Here is a 19,538-nt window from a genome sequence, read left to right on the forward strand (position 1 = left end):
CGGACTCGGAGCGCGTCGCCGAGAGCCTCAGCCGGGCCTGGGGATACTGCCCGAAGGCGGCAGCCTACCTGTTGGGCAGGTTGTCACCTTGCCTGAGGCCGGCGCCGTGGAACTGGAAACTGTCGGCAAAAGAACTTCACAGCCACCTCCGTCACCGCTAAGTAGAAGGGACTAAACAGTGAACGCACTGCATGGGAGAAGTAATACGACCACTGTTGACTGTGGACGACTCCCTGTTAAGTAAATCTGTTACGTGCACTTAGTCCCTCATGACGACCCTTCAAGGTGGCTGTGTTAGTCATTCATTCCCGTTTTGTGACTAAGGACACAGACAGTACCTTTAACTACCCCAAGGTCATAGAATTGTGGAGAACGGATCCCAATCCTAGCCTGACTCCACGGATCATGTGCTTGAGCAGTAGGTGCATAGCCTCACTTTTTCTGCACGACACCACAGTTGCCTTAAGGAGGAAACTGATTTGCTTTAGGGTTTTATTCGGCACACGTGCAGCTTTAACATTGGTCACCGGATCAGTCGGTTTTGTGGGGACTCTGGCCAGCATTAGTCCTCCACCTGTCAAAGTCCAGCGCTATAGCAGCTTTGCCCCTCTTAAAGTGTCACGTTACATGCGTATTAATTTGTGAATAGTCAAGGCAATACGTTTATGTAAAAGGGTATGGTATTAAAAAACGTTGTGTGGTATTACGAAGGTCGTAATCCTGGAGTCTAAATATCTACAACCAACACTACAATACCCACTGCCTTGCTCAGTGACAAGCTAGAATTCTTTCCCAAGCCAGAAAGAGCTTAACACATTTTAAGGCCATGCCAATTTTCAGTCTGAGTCGTGAATTCTTTACATGGCAAACTAAATTTTTTTCTCACCACGTGTTCTCATCTAAAATTTTAATTTATAATGACCAGGTTGCTAATGACCGAATTAAAGAGTGGCTTCTCATTTTTTTGGTTGAACGGATGTGGTGAGGAAGAATATCATTGAAGCAAATAAAATCTTAGCTGTTTGTTTAAAAGTTCATATTTGAACTTAACGCCAACGAACTCCACAGTGATTTCATTCTGTAGTTTAGCAAGTGATGAGTCTTACGATTTCATGGACTTATTTAACATGTGTGTGCTGCAGTGTTCTTAAACCATTTGGGTTTTTTGGGGGGTGGGGGTGTTGAGACAAGGTCTCACTGTGTCGTTGAGACTGACCTGGAGCTCACTATGTAGCCCAGGCTGATCTGGAACTCAGTGACCTCCTGCCTCAGCCTCCAGTGCTGGGATTCCAGGTGTGCGCCACCACGCCCGGTTTAAACTGTTGAAGTTTATTGTCAAGGTGGATGAAATTTGTTCCCACATATGCACTTATTCTTCATCTCCCTCATTTTGAGTCATAAGCGTTTCTAATCCAGGGGTCCTGGAGAGTTGCTATTAATTCTTATTACTCATCTTTTCATCTATGGTAGTTCTTAATTTTGATATTCAAAGGTGGTAGCAAGACTACTGACTTTAAAAGATGGTCGCACAGCTTGACACATTTCCTGCAAAACCTCTTTTGTTTGTTCTGTTTTTCATCTGTGTATCTTATACCTTCATCTACCACAAGACTGTCCAGGTTTCTGCCCCTGAAACTCACTGCCTCTTCATTTCAGCTCTGGGAAGGAAGACAAATGGAAGTGAAAAAGTTGAGCATTTCCTGGCAGTTCTTGATAGTTCTGGTTCTGATCCTGCAAATTCTGTCTGCGTTGGATTTTGACCCATACAGAGTCCTAGGGGTCAGCCGAACAGCCAGTCAGGCTGATATTAAAAAGGCTTATAAGAAGCTCGCCCGGGAATGGTAGGTGAAATAAAGAAATGGAAATTTAATACAAGCTAAGCGGTCTAACCAGGAGAATGAAGCCTGAGTTATGATTAGCTTATAATTATAATGTGTCTTTTTCTCTCTGTTTCTCTGTTCAATATATATATATATATGTGTATGTCTAGAATACGTAGAACTTGCGTTCATGTTCTGTAATTTGGGGGATAAGATCCAAAGCTTACATTTACCATGAAACTTCCTTTTCAGAATACTGTGGCTTCAAGGGTTGCTATAGATACCATTAGCAGATTGAAGTAAGAAACAAGTTTAATTCTTTTAAAACCACATAATCAACAATGGATACATTCCCCTTCCCGGGGTACATTATTCACAAAGAAAATGAGTTTAAATGCTAAGGGGAACACTACTCAATCTTATTCTCCGTGTGTGTGTGTGTGTGTGTGTGTGTGTGTGTGTGTGTGTGAGAGAGAGAGAGAGAGAGAGAGAGAGGTGATATGAAAAGCCAAGGCCCTTCATGCAAGCTAGGAAAGTACTATACCACTGAGCTATATCCCAATTCTAAATTACTGATTTTTAATTTTTAAGCTTTAAAAACCTATTTAAAGCCAGGTGTGGTGACACACACCTATAATCCCAGCACTTGGGAGGCTGAGACAGGAGGATCGCTGTGAGTTCCAGACCAGCCGGGGCTACATAGACAGTTCCAGGTCAAAAAACCTGCTTAATCCCAACATTTGGGTGACTGATGCAGGAGGATTCCCACAAGTTCAAGGCCAGCCTGGGCTATACAGCAAAAGAGTGTCTCAAAACAACAACAACAACAAAAGTAGTTTAAGCCAGGCATGGTGGCGCACACTCATAATTCTGGCTACTCTAGAGCCTGAAGCAGTAGGGTCGAAAGTTCAAGACTAACCTGGGCAATTTAGCGAGATCATATCCCAAAATACAGAGGGCTGATGGGGATAGGTCAGTGGTAGATCCTTTGCCTAGCATCAAGGAGACCCAATGTTCCATCCCTAATACGGCAAAGAAAAGAAAAAATTAAAAAGAGAGCATTTTGCCCTCGATTAAAAAAGTATACTCGGGACCGGGGGTGCAGCCCAGTGGCACCGCACCTGCCTGGCAAGCACAAAGTCCTGACTTTAGTTCCCAGTAAGGGGAGAGAAGATACTCAGAGACCAAGTATGTTATTTTTTAAGGAACTCTTTTAGTGAAATCATAATTTTATCTCGTAGTTGTGAGGATAGCCATTAGCAAGAGAGCAGTAAGCCTGGCACTTATTGCGATGTACATCATTGGCCTCTCCCACCAAAGCTCGGGCCATACCAAAGAAGCAGAAGTGCTAGATTATGTGGCCGGGTGGGGGCAGCAGGAGGAAAGAAAGATGGAAAAGAGCGCCACTGGCCAGCTTGCTGAGCCACCTGTAGGCAGTGAAAGAAAATTTGTGCCAAGTTCCATGCTGAGCACGTACAGGATGCCGGCCTTGGAGCTCTGTGTGTGATCCGTGGAAACCTTGACGCTCTATGAAAGAGCAGATTGCTGAACCAGTGTTGTGCATTCAGAGATGGTAAATCCACGTTACCTCTGGGCTCCACACCTGACCTTCTGTATCAACACTTCATTTTTTGCTGTTTGGTTTTTACATTAATCTTTTTTTTCTTTTTTTTCTTTTTTTTTTTTTGTACCAGCGATTAAACTCAAGACCTTGCACTTGTGAGGCAGGCAGTGGCACCACTGAGCTAAATCCCCGGCCCCTGTTTGGTTTTTAATTATTTGCCCATCTGGGCAAGAGTAAGGATGGTGGGCTAGCATTTGGGAGGGAGGGGGCTGAATAAGAGCGGGAAACAGCCACGCGCAGATAATGTCTCAGGCTGTTTGGGGCTCTTCCCAGCCCCTTCTTCAGTAAGCAGATAAACCTCAATTTCAGTCAAGGTAGATAGTTTAAAAGGGGGCCGGGGTTAGCTCAGTGGTTCCAGCTCCTGCTTCACAAGCACAAGGACCCAAGTTTGATCCCTGGTTACCCCCCAAAAAATAGCTTAAAATATAATATTTTGAATAAATATTTTAGACCATATTCATATCATGAGTAATCCAGAATTGAAAAGACAACCTCTGCTTATGTGTGACCACAGGACTCTACGCCAAACTTGCTTTCAGGAATATTTTAAACTCCTGCCTCTGTTAGAAGCAAAATATAGATAGATACCTGTAGTTAATCTATAAACAGCAACATTCCTATTTTTTTTGAGACAGGGTCTCACTATGTGTTTCAGACTGGCCCTGAACTCACCGTGTAGCCCAGGCTGGCCTTGAACTCTGGGCGATCCTCCTGCCTCGGCCTCCCAAGTGCTGGGATTACAGGCGTACACCACCGTGCCCAGGAAGAACAACATTCTTTAGAGAGCGTATAGCCTCTGACAGTAGTTTCGGTGCAGAAACGATAGCTTGAGGTCGTGGGATTTGTTAAAATGTACTGCTTTGACTTTTCTGTCTTCCAGAGCTGAAAAGAGTATTATATTAATTAAATGAGTCATTCTCTTCCTTAATTAGAGCCTTTCCACGAGTAATTCATCACCATAGATATCTAGAATATCATCTTGTGAAAGTCTAGAATTTTATTTTACTCTTACATCTGTACTGTACTATCGTTGCCTGTGGTTTTGGCCATAGAAATGTTTTAGCACTTGGACTGGTTTCAGTTTCATTTTGTGATGGTTTCACATACTTTGAAAGATAGCAGTGTTGCCCAGTTTGACTTTTCAGAGTGAGCTGTAGCAGGGACAAGCAAACGGTGAATTGTTGGGTTATATTTTACTAAGCGTTTTACTCAAGTGTTTCTTAAACTTTACAAGAATTTTCTCTTAATGGTGAAACCATTTGAAATTTCCTTTTTCCCCTTAGAAAAACTGTTTCTCTCCCCATAATTAAGTTTTATCATAAGCACTTTCCTTCTGTCATCCTTATTAAAGCAAAATAATTCCTACCCCATGAAAAGCCAGTTGATATCACCCGGTTTCGGTCAGCCAGAGTAAGTTGTCCTGTTCTTTGCCACGTCTCCTTCTGTCGTGTTTGGATTCCTTTAGAGGTCACCGGCAGTTGGTAGACACCATACGCCGATGTTTTCTTCCCTTTGAGGGGTCAAGATTGCTGTTTGTGAGGTGATTTCATAGTCGCTGAGAAGCCGGCCCGCCAGCGCTCCTGGGCTCTCGGGTCCCCCGCCTCGCGCTGTCTCCCCGTGGGAGTCAGTGAGCGTCCCGTGCGATCCTTTGTTCTTGAGCCTTGGCCGCCCTGTTGCAGGACCCCTGCTTCCCACGCAGGTGCCTGCGAGGCTCTTTCCACTCCGGCGTCCTGAGGAGCCCCCTGCCGCCCTTGTCCCCCACAGACTCGCCGTGTTAAATCACGTGTGCAGTCGCATCGCTTTGGCCGCTCCGACGTTAGTCTTCAGGTTCAGTATAGAAGGCACCTTTTCTCTTCCTTTCTTTCCTTATTTTTTTGGTCATCCAGAAACACGCTTTGGAATCGCATCCTGCTGTTTTCATTATTCCCGCCCGGGATTTTTTACCCCACCCGTATTCGCAGCAAGGATTCAGTGGTTCAGGAAACAGTGCCCCAATGCAGTAGTGAACCAATGTAAGTGTCCCTGGTTTCAGAGCGACTGGAATGTGTGTGGCGGTTCGTTCAGACGCCCCTCCTAGGGTAAATTGGTCAAATTGGAGATTTGTTTTTTCCCCTCCTCCGGTGCACTTGGTGTGTTTTTAATGGTCATTTACCTCCCTGAGAGCTGTTTTTTTCTTTCCAGAACCTGTGCTAGAGGAACTTGAGGAGACAGGAGCAAAATTGATGACGTGAATGGGCCCTGGGGCCAGGGTCGGGCTCCGTGGCTCCGCCCCCTGCTTCGCAAGGGCAAGGTCTTAGTTCATCCCCGGTACCAGCAAAAGTCTTTTAATAAAGTGAATGTTGAAAAACATCAGTCTATACAAAACATTGGCTTAGACCGTAGAAGGCTGCGAGAAAGTTAACTGAGTCCTTTTTCAAAACTCCCGAATCCCCAAAATTGAAACAAGTATAAACACAGAAGGATTACAGAATGATAGGTGACCTTAAGACCGTTAAATGCCAGCTATAGATAACAGCCAGGTTGAAAATCAGTTCTCTTAATTAAGTTAACTTTGCATAAACATTTTTTTTAACATCTTAAATATGTGTCCTTGAAGCCAGATGTGATGACAAATGCCTGTAATCCCAGCACTCAGGAGGCTGAGGCAGGAGGATCGCTGTGAGTTTGAGGCCAGCCTGGGCTACATAATGAGCTCAAGGCCAGGCTGAACTATATAGTGAGACCCTGTTTCAAAAAAGCAAAACCAAACAAACATGGCCTTGAAACCATTATCCATTTACAGGAGGAGGAGTAATGAATACTAAAGCATTCTGATTTGGTGTTTTTGTTTCTTTTTTTCTGGTACCAACATCGGGGAAATCAGGACCTTGCACTTGTCAGGCATGCACAGCACCACTGAGCTACATCCCTGGCCCGGTTCACTCTAATACGGGGAGGAAATACTGGTGTCATTGTGTGGCTAAGGGTCTGAGCCCTGAACCCCTTTGCACAGCTAGGAAGCAGCGTAAAGATGCTCACGTCTGCCTCTGCGATGAAATGCTCTCGCACCCTTGTGCTTTGAAAATGTACCCAGCTGGAGCGTTCTGAGAAAACACCTGTCCCAGAGTTTCACTTACTGCAGCATGTGAAGCCGTCATCTGCTTCCACTGTTTATTTTAGGCAGCTGTCCTAACGCAGTGGCCCATTTGCCTGTGATGTCGTGAACTGTGTGTGGAAAATGAAATCCTCACTGGCCGTGCATGTGTGTTTCAGGCATCCTGACAAAAACAGAGATCCTGGGGCCTCGGACAAGTTCATCCAGATCAGCAAGGCTTACGAGGTATTGTGCTTTTTTTTTTGTAACGGAGATCAAACTTAGGACCTTGTACTTGGGAGGCAGGCGGCGGAACCACTGAGCCAAATCCCCGGCCCGTCATCCCTTGGCTCTTACTAAAATGTTCCTGTGGTGATCAGCTTGATAATGCCTGCTCCGGAAGTCCATGTCCCCAGGCCCCGACCTGGTTTCCAAATAATGTTAGAGAGAATATACCTGGCCACATCAAATGTGCTGGAACAAGTGCCTGAACACTTGAACTCTTGGAGAAATATGACTTTTTTTGTTCTTTTTTGGTACCAGGGATCAAACTCAGGACCTTGCACTTGCAAGGCAGGCACAGTGCCACTGAGCTAAATCCCCAGCCCAGCTCAGTGGTTCCACCGCCTGCCTCGATCCCCAGTACCAAAAAAAAAAAAAAGTGAAAAATAAATAAATAAATTCCCAGCCCAAAAATCTGGCCTTTTACCCACCTCATCCCCCGACTGCTGGGGATTGAATCCGGGGCTGCTCTATCACTGAGCTACATCCCCATCCTTTTTTAGTTGATTTTGAGATAATAAATAAATAAATTCCCAGCCCAAAAATCTGGCCTTTTACCCACCTCATCCCCCGACTGCTGGGGATTGAATCCGGGGCTGCTCTATCACTGAGCTACATCCCCATCCTTTTTTAGTTTTGATTTTGAGACAAGTTCTCACTAAGTTGCCACATGGGCCTTGAATTTGGAGTCCTCCTGCCTCAGCCTCCTGTGTAGCTGGGATTCCGGTTGTGTGCCATGCCTGGCAGGACTGTCTCAAAGGCTTTAATTAGAGATGTAAGATGACTTGGTATAAGGTCTGTATTATTACCTTTTTTAGAAACTTTTGTTAAAGACTCACGTGATACTTTGCTTATATTTATTGAAATGCCACATATTAGCCGGGCACACGCCTGTCATCCCAGCACTCAGGAGGCTGAGGCAGAAGGATCGCTGTGAGTTCGAGACCAACCTGGGCTACATAGTGAGTTCCAGGTCCTTGACTACATAGTGAGACCCTGTCTCAAAAAAAAAAAAAAAATGCCACAAAGGTACAAGTACACTCAAACACAACTTTTTGATAGTTTTCCAATAGGTCAACTTAAGTTACTTGGTCTGAAATATGCATGACAGAGAAGTCCCTGGCTTCCTGATTTGTATGGGGGATGCTCTTCACCAAACAGTGCTTAGGCCATAGAGTAACCCGTCCTAATGGATTCTTGAACCTTGTACCTCAAAGTTATTTTTAAGTAAAGCCAAGTCAGCTAACACACGAGGGGCTGGACTAGTTCTGTGGCTGCTCTTTGGTATTTATATATTTCCAGTCCTTGGTCTGAATGATTCCAGCGCACTAGGTGTGACCAATTCAGCTTGCTTGTTTTTGAGCCCATGAACAGTGTGTGATGTTTTGTTTATTTACTGAAGTGCTGACTGAGATCGTTTCAAATCTTCAGTGCCAAGATGAGTGGGTCTAGCTAAAGAACGGAAGTATTCTGATCCCGAGTTTTCTTTACTGTTTCTACGGAGAGAAGAGTCTCCCAGTGCTGAGCCACTGCATTTACAATACCTAATCACAGCTGGGGTACGGTCACATGCCCATATCTCCGCGTCCTGGGAGGCCGAAGCAGAAGGGTTGCACATTCAAGCCCAGCGTGGGCAATTTAATGACTCAGCAAGACCCTTTCTCAAAATAGAAAATTTTTAAAAAGGGCTGGGGATATCGGTTAGTGCAAAGGTCCTGAGTTCAATCCCTACCACCGTAAAAGAAAAGATATCTAATCACCTCACAGTCTTTACATGTATTTTCTTGGTATGTCTTTCAAGTTGCTGCCAGAAAATTCCTTTGTGTGAAACCTCTTTGTTGTTTTTTTTAGATTTCTTATCCTTTTTCCTCCTTGTAGATTCTCTCCAATGAAGAAAAGAGATCAAATTATGATCACTATGGCGATGCCGGCGAGGACCAGCGCCAGCAGCAGCGGCGAGAGTATCGCTTCCGCCATTTTCATGAAAATTTCTATTTCGAGGAATCCTTTTTTCACTTTCCTTTCACCTCGGAACGGCGGGACCCGCTTGATGAAAAGTACTTCCTGCACCTGTCCCACTACGTGAACGAGGTGGTTCCTGACAGCTTCAGGAGGCCGTACCTCATAAAGGTCACGTCGGACTGGTGCTTCAGCTGCACCCACATCGAGCCCATCTGGAGAGACGCGGTTCAGGAGCTGGAGGCGCTGGGTAAGGCCGCCGCCCTCCCGGGGAGACCTTGCTGTCGGGGACGGGCAGCCTGACGTCCGTGGCTTAGGGGCGAAGGCCGTCCCGGGTTCAGGCCTGCGGGGAGGCGGAGACTCACCCCGCGGAAGCCAGGGAGTGGAGGGCAGGAGGGGCCGGGATGGGGCGCACCCTGCTCGGCCCGCACCAGAGCTCCTTCTCCACCTCCTGAAGCCCGTTCGCGCCGGAACCGTCCTGATCAGTCCCTGTCCCGCCCCACCCTGAACGGCGCTGCGCGGGGATCGAGCCCTCGGTACCCCAGTCTTTGAGGACCCTTCCTTTTTAAGCTGTAGCAGGGATCTTTGTATGGGAGAGGTGACTTTTCTCATTCTTGTATTTATGGAATATTGGGAAAAAAACAGCAGGTGAGGTGATATTTCTTCGTGGATTCTCGGTGGTTGATGTTTTCCAGATAGGTGTTTTTTTGTTTTTTCTTTCTGTTGTGTGCTGGGAATTGAACTCCAGGCAGGTGCTGACACCACTGAGCTACATCCCCACCCCCCATTCGTGTGTGTTCAGAGGAGAAAAACGTATCAATCGCATTCATTTGGCATTACTGGCTTGAAGTTTTTTTATGTTTTATTGTTTTTTTTTGAGACAGGGTCTCACTGTGTAATTGAGACTGACCTGGAACTCACTGTAGCGCAGCTGGTCTCAAACTCACAGCATCCTCCTGCCTCAGCCTCCCGAGTGCTGGGATGACAGGCGTGCGCCACCACGCCCAGCTTTGAAGTTTTAACTGGATCATAAATACCCAGACACCTAGTTGGGGGCCTTCTTGCAGTCCTGGAGGCTACAAGTCTCTGCACGGGGTGTCCATAGGTTCACGGCCTTCTGGGCCTCCCTCGTGGCCGGCGGGTGGCAGCTTCCCCCTGTGTGGCTGCGTGGCCGCCCCTGCCTGCGTGTCTCTGTGTCCTCTGTGTACTTTCCTCTTCCAAGGACACGGCCCCGTTGGGTGAGAGCCCATCTTAACAACCCCATTTTAACGTCATTTCATCCTTAAAGGTTCTTTCTTAGCGCAGGCTGCCGTAATGCGGTACCAGGTGGCTTAAACAACACAAAGGGACAATCTGGACCCTAGGGGCTGAGGAAGGTGCAGATTCCTGGAAACCACTGGCTCATGTACCCTCAAGCGAGCTCCCGCCCTGTTACTCGGAGACCCCAGGTGCCCCGGTTCTGCAGGTCGCCTTCCTGAGAGCGCAGAGCTGCTCAGGGAAGTAGCTGAGGGAGGCGGCGTGACAGCGCATCCCATGAGGCAGGTGCGCGGGGAGTGAAGGGGGCCCAGGTCGGCTGGGGCGCTGAGCGGGGTGGCTTCTTCGTCACCGGGCGTCACCGCACCCCACACTGTCTAGGAGGGAGCCTGCAGCGGCCCACTGGAGAGCCGCAGCTCTGCACGTCCAGGTCGGTAGTGTGTTTACACCACTGTCGGGGCAGGGCCCAAGTGACACGTGAGACATGGCAAGTAGACGTCCAGGATGTGAAGCCACACAGCACAGGCTCTGACCAAGCCCTGCGGGGTCAGGTCGACAAGCGTTCAAACTGTGTCCTTTGGCCTTTGAACAGATGACTTAACCTGAGTTTCTTCACATCCAAAATAGCCTGTGCGTTGGCACAGGACTGTAATCTCAGCACTCAGGAGGCTGAGGCAGGAAGATTGCCTTGAGTTCCAGGTCAGCCCAGACTACAGAGTTCAAGACCAGCCTGAACTATATGGCAAGACCGTCTCTGGGGGAGGGTGTGGAAAAATGGACAATAATGTCAAGCCAGCAGTATCATTATGAAGAGTAAATGAGAAAATTTTAAGCTAAGGACCTAATATATATTAAGCACTTAATAATTGAACCTTACAGAATTTCTGATAAACTGGTTTTCCTAGTTACCAAATATTTTAATCTTTTTCCCAGTATTGCAAATTGAACCCCAGGGCTTTTGTACTTTGAGACAGAGCCTCCCTAAATTGCTCAGGCTGAGCTTGAGCGTGTGATCATCCTGCCTCAGCCTCCCAGAGTGCCGGCATCAAAGGCAGGTGCCACCATACCTTGCTCTGAAGTAAACTTTTTTTTCAGTGGCTCTTTTTTCTGTGCAGTTCAGGCTGGCCTTGAACTCACTCTTTAGCCCAGTCTGGCTGGCTTTGAACACACCAGGATCCTCCTGCCTCAGCTTCCCAAGTACTGGGATTACAGGCATGTGTCACCACACCTGGCTAAGGACCTATTTAATAAACCCCTTTGGAAAATCTTTCCTGAACACATTGGCCCATTGTCTTCAATTCCCTGACCACAGTGCTCGCCTTCGGGCTCATTTCAAGCAGAGCCTCTTCACAGCCTGGGCAGACGCAAGGAACAGCACTGCAGGCTGAGGGAGCAGGGGAGGCGGAGAAGCGAGCGCCCACAGGTGGGGCCACAGCAGGAACAGGTGAGGCTGTATGGTGACAGAGAGGAAGCAGGCAGAGCCTGCGGGAGCTGCTGTGTGAGGTCGGGGACCTGTTGCGCGGGAGAGTGACCCGGCAGCCTCTGCTGAGGGTTCACCATGTGCCAGATGCCACTGCAGGTACCGCGCATACCAAGCAGCCCTGTGGGCCAAGCGCCGCTGCTCGCCTTGTGCAGATGCTTGGCTCATGTTGGCGCAGTGTCCAAGGTCACATCTGGCGTTTGGCGGTCCTGGGACCCGAACAGTCCCAGGACTGTGTAGAAGCACAGCGCTGTACTTACTACCTTCGGGTGGCCTTAAATCCTTGATGACTGAAAAATCTCAGCACACTTTGAAGTTGTTGCGTTATATAATTCCAGTAAGTCAGGACCAAGCATGTGAAAAGCTGGAATTAGTGGCTCATACCTATAATCCCAGCACTGCGGAGGCTGAGGCAGGAGGATCGCTGTGAGTTCAAGGCCATCCTGGGCTATGTAGTGAGTTCCTAAACTACATAGTGAGACCTTCTCTCTCTCAAAAAAAAAAAACCAGCCAGAGTTAGCATCCATAGAACTAACACCGAATATCTTATCAGTTCTCTGCTCTGCTCCACCACATCCTGCGGAAGGCAAGTTGTGACTACACCGACTGGATTGGTTTGGTTTGTAGACCATTTTCCCTGGACTGCTGGTTCCCTGGCTCACAGCTGGTGACGTGGAGATGAGATCAGGACAGGTGCCCTGGCTGTTTTCCGACTGGTTCAGGTATCACCGTACTTCACACGACCACTGAAAATAAAGTTTCTGTTCTGAGTTGGCAGGAGGAGCAGAGAAGGCCTCACGGCTGAGCTAGAGCAGGCTGGACGTCGTCTCGGAAGGACAGAAAGTGCCTGCGTCACAGGACGCAGAAGGAGTAGAACAGTGACTTAGATGGATCCGGCATTCGTGCAGTGTGGAAATAACCAGCGTGGGACGCACCCAGGGTGCACGGGCAGCCATGCCGGGGCCCAGAAGCGGGCGGCGCTGCCCCTCCCTCGATTCAGTAGCAGAGAAGATCTGCAGTGGACAACTAGCACCAGCCTAACATCTGGCCGCTTCGTGCTGGCGAAGCAGAAGGTAGCAAGGAAGTCATCCCATCCTGTGTATTTAAAAAAATTTGTGGAGGGCCGGGGATTTAGCCCAGTGGTTCCACCGCCTGCTTCTCAAGTGCAAGGACTCAAGTTTTGTTTTTTTGTTTTTTGGTTTTTTTCGGTTAGCTTTCATGTCCCAATTTACCAGACACTAAAGGACATAAGATAACCCCATGCTGGGGATCGAACTCAGGTCCTTGTGCTTGTGAGACAGGCGCTGGAACCACTGAGCTAAATCCCCAGCCCCATGAAATAATTTTATTGAGCATTTCAGTCACGTTTTGTTGTGCTAAGTGCCGTGGAGGGGTTATCTTTATCCACAGAGCAGTGCAGTCAGAGAGAGACTATTATCCCTCTTTTCCAGATGAGGAAACTGTGGCACAGCAAGGGGCAGGAACCATCCAAAATCACACTTTTCCCGGGCAGCCGCGATGGGGTCAAGAACAAGGGGTGTCGCCCTCTTCGGCGCTGCACCGCGCGCTGCTTCCGAAGTAAATCAGTCCTGGCCGTCACCTCCGGCAAAACTCAAACGAGAGACCCTGAGCGCTCCCGGAGGTGCACACAGAGATGAGATGGCATTTGATTCCGGGAACAGGCATCCTGCAGTCAAGTCTCAGCTCAGTTTCACTGACCAGGCAGTGATTATCACTGTGACTTCCTGTTTAAAAAGAAGGACTTGCCCATTTGACCAGGCATGGTGTTGTGTGTCTACAGTCTCAGCTGTTGGGAAGGCGAAAGCAAGAGGGTTGCTTGAGCACAGGAGCTCGGGCAACATGGCAAGACCTTGCCTCTTAAAAATAAAAAGTAAAGGGCCAGGGATTGAGCTCAGAGGCGCTACGCCCGCCTCACAAGCACAAGGTCCCGACTTCTATCCCCGGATCCATAAAATACGATAAAACTTCTTTGCTTTCCAGCATTTGCCTAGTGTGTAGCAATCTCACACAATCTAGAAGGGAACTCCCTTCTCTCCTACTTCAGGTTTGGCTGCTTGGTTTTGTTTGGTTTCATATCATTTTGGCTTCTTTGTTGATTACCTGGTTGTTTTTGTTTGTGTTGTTTGTTGTTTGGTCCCGGGGCTCAAACTCAGGACCTTGCACTTGCGAGGCAGGCTGCGGCACCACTGAGCTCCAGCCCCGGGCCGTGACCAGGCTGTTCTGAGCTGGATCGGGCCGTGGTGCGCGCCTCCGCTGGCTCTGGGCCGACACCTGAGGCATCTTGAGAGGTGGGGGGGTGGGGGGACCAAGGGGACCCAGGCGGGGGTTCCCTGGAAGACGCCCTGCGTGTTTAGGGTTGTAAGTAGACTTCGGTACCTAAAAATACAGACTCCACAGCAGTGTCTAGAGCTGAGCAGAAAGAAAACCTCTCAGAGCCCGCAAGAGGAGAGAATACAGTATTTCCGTTCCTGGAGTTGTCCGTGTAGCCAGTAGTTTCTAAAAGAAGTCATACCCGTTTGCCTTTCTTTTAAAGTTGCTACTCAAGGGGATGTGGCTCCGTGGCTGAGCTCTTGACTGACAAGCACAAGGCCCTGGCTTCAGCCTTTAGCGCAGCAGAAATAAAACACTGCTACTCGGGTTCGTTTGGATCCTGGACGCAACCATCTGTCATGCAGCCAGATTCTGCTGAGTCAGCCTGAATCGGTGCGCGGCGGCGACAGAGCCGGAGACAGCTGTGTTCCCTGCCAGTCACCCGGCCTGCGCTCACCGTTCTCTGAGGAGAGCAGTGCAGCTGCCCTGCGTCTGCGTCTTTTCCTCACTCGAAAACTGCTTCCTTCAGGGTGGCTGTGTTAAAGGGGGGTGAATTTAAAGTTCCCGGTTGATCCCTAGCTCAGAAGGGCCCAGAAGTGCTGCTTCCACCCTTGGGCCTTGGCCCCGCGGCCACACGACCACCCTTGATGGCCCTCTCCTCCCTTCCGCAAGCCTCGGTGTCTCAGCCTGCTCTGTTCTGCCTGTCTTCTGCTCAGAGGATTCCCCATGCACTGCCCCATCGTTATTTTTTGGTATATTTTTTGCAGTGTGATACAGTAGTGGCACCAAGCATGGCCCTAGAACATCCGGTTTGGACTCTTGCCCTGCTGTTGTATCAGCTCTACAACCCTGGAACAGGGCCCTGACCTCTCCAAAGGGCTGCCTCTGTGTGCAAAGTGAAGGTTCCTCCGCACCTGGGCTGGGGACATCCAGGGGTCACAAGCTGGCTGCAGAGGGGTTTGCTCAGGCCGTCCAGCAATTTCAGAACATTCAGTTTGGGACCCCTGCCATCCACTCAGCCATTCTGTTCTAGGAATTTACCAGTTTGGGAGTAATCACAGAAATGCACAGGGATGTGCCGAGATGCCCGTCGGAACCCGCCTTTTAATAGTGAAAGCTGAAACCACGGGGAAGGAGGCGAACTGGGGACTGAACCCTCAGCCTTCCACACTCCCAGACCTTTTATTGCGAATGTTTGGTGGTTTTGTTTTTTGCTTTGTTTTGAGGCCAGGTCTCACTAAGCTGCCCACACTGGGCTTGAACTTGCAATCCTCCTGCCTTAGCCTCCCAGAGTGTGGGGATTACAGGTGTGTCCCACCATGCCCAGTTTCAAAAGTGACTTTTGATCTTGTGATTCATAGTAAATATAGGTGTATTTTGTTGTTTGTTCCCAGTTCCTAGTGTGGAGCTCATAAGAGATCTTTGTGTTCTAGCATTTGGTCTTTTTGGGGGGTTTTTTTGGTTGTTTTTTTTTTTTTTTTTTTTTTTTGAGACAGGGTCTCACTAGGTAGCTGAGACTGACCTGGAACTCACTATGTAGCCCAGGCTGGTCTTGAACTCACAGCGATCCTCCTGCCTCAGCCTCCCGAGTGCTGGGATTACAGGCGTGCGCCACCACGCCCGGCCCAGCATTTGCTCTTTGATGCTGGTTGCTGGCACAGCCTCTAGCTTGGGTTTTCCTGAGTGAGGTACATCTTTGATTCTAAGGAGGCCGCTCTTCCTGGCTTCCCGGGTAGGGAGCATCACCAGGAAGACCACACATTGATTAGAGGGTGGGATTTCAGCCCCACCTCTGTCCTCCAGGAAGGGGAGAGAGGCCTTTGGGTTGTATGAGGAGACCCTCACGAAAACGCTGAGCTACTGGGCTCCAGAGTCAAGGGTTGCAGGGCACGGGCAGGGGCTTGGAGTGTGCTGTGCCCAGGGAGGGCAGTGGTGTCCGAGTGAGTGGAGGGGAGACACCCAGTCGCTGCCTCTGGGGACGCCTTGGTGTACGAGAGAAGCCCCCGCATACCTGGTATCAGAAGTGAAGGGCTAGGGCAGGGATTTAGCTCGGTGGTTCCACCACCTGCCTTGCAAGCACAAGCACCAGCGTTCGATCCCTGGTACCAAAAAAGAAGAAGTGAACAGCTGTGTGAGTAGGAAAACCGGTTTGTTGTTTTCTTTCTTCCAGAATTTCAATGTATAACAATAAAGAATTGGTTAGGGCACACCAGTGGGTCACTGACCAAAGATCTCTGCCTTCAGGAGGCCTCCTTTCTAGTGGGGAGACAGTGAAAGAGGCAGTGTGTGGTGAGCAGGGTCTGGATCACAGCACGTGCTTAACATGCAAAGGCCCTGGGTTCATCCACGGAAGACAGGAAACACGGGGGCAGGAGGCGAGTGAGCATCCTGGGAGGGGACAGCACTGACCGCGGGGCAGGTCGGCCTCATGGAGAAGGACCGGAAGTCGGTGGAGGAGTCAGCTACACAAACACCTGAGAGGTGCACACTCCCGGTGGGAGGGGCAGCCAGCGCCAGGGCCCCAGGGCAGGAGCACCCCACTGTGTTCAGAGGATCACAAGGGTGCTGGGGACTGAGCCAGCTGAGTGCAGGGGGCGCCACGCCCTTGTGGGCCATGGGTTTTATTCCAAGAGAAAAGATCAGGCCTTTGCTTGGCTTGGGTAGAGAAGTGGTAAGATTTATTGTCACTTTTAGAAGGAACCATCTGGCCATTGTGTTAAGAATAGTTAGTCTGTCTGAGCTAGGCGCAGTGACGCACACGTATAATCCCAGCACTGGGGAGGCTGAGGCAGGAACATCGCCACAAGTTCAAGGCCAGATTGAACTACATAGTGAGACCCTGTCCAGAGAGATAGATAGGAGGATGACATAAAGATTTCTAACTCTTATTTTTAATCTGTACTGGGGATTGAACCCAGGGCTTTGGCACTAAGCTGTGTCTCCAGCTCTTTGGTTTGTTGTTTTGTTTTTGAGGCAGAGTCTTGCTAAGTTGCCCAGGCTGGGTTTGAACCCGCGATCTTCCTACCTCAGCCTCCTAGAGTGCTAGGATTACAGGTAACGTGCCACCATACCTGACTTGTAACTCCTCTTAAATATTGCCAGACTGTGCCACAGAAAAACTGACCAACCTAGAATTCCAGCAAGTGAGGGAGGCCACAGTCTGTAGAAAGTTACTCTCTCCTGTTAAGTCCACTCTAACTTCACACTAGCATCAAACAAACAAACAAAAAAAAACACTTCTCAGTGTTTCTTCCAGCTGCCATGGGCACACGGCGGCTTCACGCAGCTCTCCGATGCCTTTCAGGTGTGGGCATCGGCGTGGTCCACGCGGGGTACGAGCGGCGCCTGGCCCACCACCTGGGGGCCCACAGCACACCCTCCATCCTGGGCGTCATAAACGGCAAGGTCTCCTTCTTCCACAACGCCGTGATCCAGGAGAACCTGCGGCGCTTCGTGGAAAGCCTGCTCCCGGGGAGCCTGGTGGAGAAGGTTAGTGCCCACCGGGACGGGCGGCTGGCAAGTGCCGGGAGGGGCCTGGATCCCCCTGCAGGACCCAGCGGAGCCTAGAGCTAAGCAACAAAAGTTGGATTGTATCCCAAGATAAGAGATGTATTCCAGCTCGTTAGTTTGCTTATGTAAAGATGTTTGTCTTATGAATTTGAAAATATTCAAATTAAGTCACGTATATATTTAACAGTCATCTCCGAAGAAAGCATTATAGTCTATGAAATCAAATACTATTTTTGGAACTTTAAAAACTTACAGCACTTGGGAGGCTGAGGCAGAAGGATCGCTGTGAGTTCGAGACCAGGCTGGGCTACACAGTGAGCTCCAGGTCATTCTCAACTACACAGTGAGACCCTGTCTCAAAACACCAAAAAATAAAAAGAGAGACAGGAGATGAAAACGTAAGAGCTCGGGTGGTAACCAGTGGAAGCGTATGGTGTACAGGTGGGACAGGCCCCTTGTTCTTCTGCACACCCTTAAAGATGGCGTTCGGGCTGGCGGCACAGCTCACAGGTGGAGTGGAGTTGTGTGCAGGGCCCGGCACTGCACACAGGGAGGAGGGCAAGGGCTGCAGTGCCGGCTGCAGGTTAGCAGAGGAGGGAGCGTGCTCTGTGGCGTGGCGGTAGAGTACACACAGGCACGCATGCGTGCAGTCTAACCAGCAAGAGCCAATTTCAGAAGCCCAACTTTTATAATAGGGCAACAGTTGCTGCAGCAATGATTATTTCAGTCTGTAAGAGTTGAAGCAAATGGAAATATCAAATCTCCATCTCCTTCTGGATTTTGTAGTCAGGAGATTGTGCGTGTACGTAACACATCCACACTCCTGTTACTCCCCTGCCCTCCCTTTCCTCCCTCCCTCTCTTGGCCCCTTCCCGTTTGTGAAAGGTCTATCTCCCCGTTCTAGCGTGTCTTTTTATTTTGCCTTTTCTGGGGGGTGGGGTAACAGGGATCGAACTCGGGTCCTTGTGCTTGTGAGGCAGGCGGCGGAACCACTGAGCTAAATCCCCAGCCCCTTTGCCCTTTATTTATACTTTGAATAGCTTCAATCAAAAGAATTAGTTGGCTCTTTTCTGTTTTGGTTTTTTGAGACAGGGTCTCACAATATAGTTGAGACTGACCTGGAACTCACTGTGTAGCCCAGGCTGGTCTTGAACTCACAGCGATCCTCCTGCCTCAGCCTCCCGAGTGCTGGGATTACAGGCTTTTACCACCACGTGTGTGTTTTTTATATTTTTTCAAATAATCTTTTCCACATGTTCATCTCCTGACTGGAGTACAATATAGTTGTAGAGAATTAACCATTAGGGGGCTGGGATTTAGCTCAGTGGTTCAGCCACCTGCCCTGCAAGCGCAAGGTCCTCAGTTCAATCCCCGGTACCCGCCCCCCAAAAAAGAATTAACCGTTGAGTCTAACATTCTGTTTTCACTTTAAGGTTACAAGTAAAAACTATGTCCGATTCCTCTCCGGCTGGCGGCAGGACAATAAGCCACGCGTCCTTCTGTTTGACCAGGGGCCCTCTGTGCCGCTGCTCTACAAGGTACCCATCTGCTGGCGGGGTGGGTGCATCTTTTGGGGGAGAGTAATCTCCGGGTTGCAAAGAGTAGTTTGTTGGCCGTTACTGAAAATACAGGTAAATCATCCCTGACCTGTCCACCCTCAGTCTGAAATGTTCCAAAGTCTGCAACTCTGAGTCTCAGCATGAGGGAGGGAGAGGGAGAGAGAGAGAGAGAGAGATTCCGTACCAGACCTCGTGTCAGGCTCTGCTCGCGGTGTGTGTGAAGAAGTCAGCCCTCAGCATCTCTCACTGAGTCTCCCCTACGCCAATGCTCCGGAACCCGGAGAAACTCTAGGCCACTTCCGGTCCCGAGCTCCGAGTAAGCGTGCACAGCTGTGACTGTTGCTCGCTGGAAATATCTGGAGACCGGGAATTGCCGTGGCCTCCTTGCCTTGAGCCCTCGCTGCCGCTGGGTACTGTGCCAGTGCTGCCCACACACAGCGCGTTCTGTCCCCGGACAGCCTGCCGACGGGCGAGCCCCTGGTTCACAGCCCGAGGCACAGAGGCACCGAAGCCCGTCCGCCCGGCCCCTGCCCTCCTCCTGGGCCCCGCGCTGTGGGCCCCGCACTGCTGGCACCGCCACTGTCACGTGACGTGGGGGAAGAGGTGCCAGGTGCTGGCACCGTTGGACCCCTGGCATCATGTGGGT

General features: G+C 49.6%; 1 protein-coding gene across 1 annotated transcript in view; it reads left to right on the forward strand.

The window, feature by feature from the left end:
- LOC104852833 (dnaJ homolog subfamily C member 16-like) overlaps positions 1 to 19,482 on the forward strand; it is a 23,088-nt gene extending 3,606 nt beyond the window's left edge. Inside the window, exons 3-7 of the mRNA XM_033767954.1 lie at positions 6,697 to 6,763; positions 8,678 to 9,008; positions 17,128 to 17,312; positions 18,767 to 18,871; positions 19,351 to 19,482. Coding sequence (XP_033623845.1) covers positions 6,697 to 6,763; positions 8,678 to 9,008; positions 17,128 to 17,312; positions 18,767 to 18,871; positions 19,351 to 19,482 — 820 coding nt within the window. The remainder of the gene's footprint in view (positions 1 to 6,696; positions 6,764 to 8,677; positions 9,009 to 17,127; positions 17,313 to 18,766; positions 18,872 to 19,350) is intronic.
- The last annotated feature ends 56 nt before the right edge of the window (positions 19,483 to 19,538 follow it).

This window comes from Fukomys damarensis, unplaced genomic scaffold (genome assembly GCF_012274545.1).
Source record: "Fukomys damarensis isolate Sample0158 unplaced genomic scaffold, DMR_v1.0_HiC HiC_scaffold_23, whole genome shotgun sequence".
In the NCBI taxonomy this organism is placed as follows: Eukaryota; Metazoa; Chordata; class Mammalia; order Rodentia; family Bathyergidae; genus Fukomys; species Fukomys damarensis.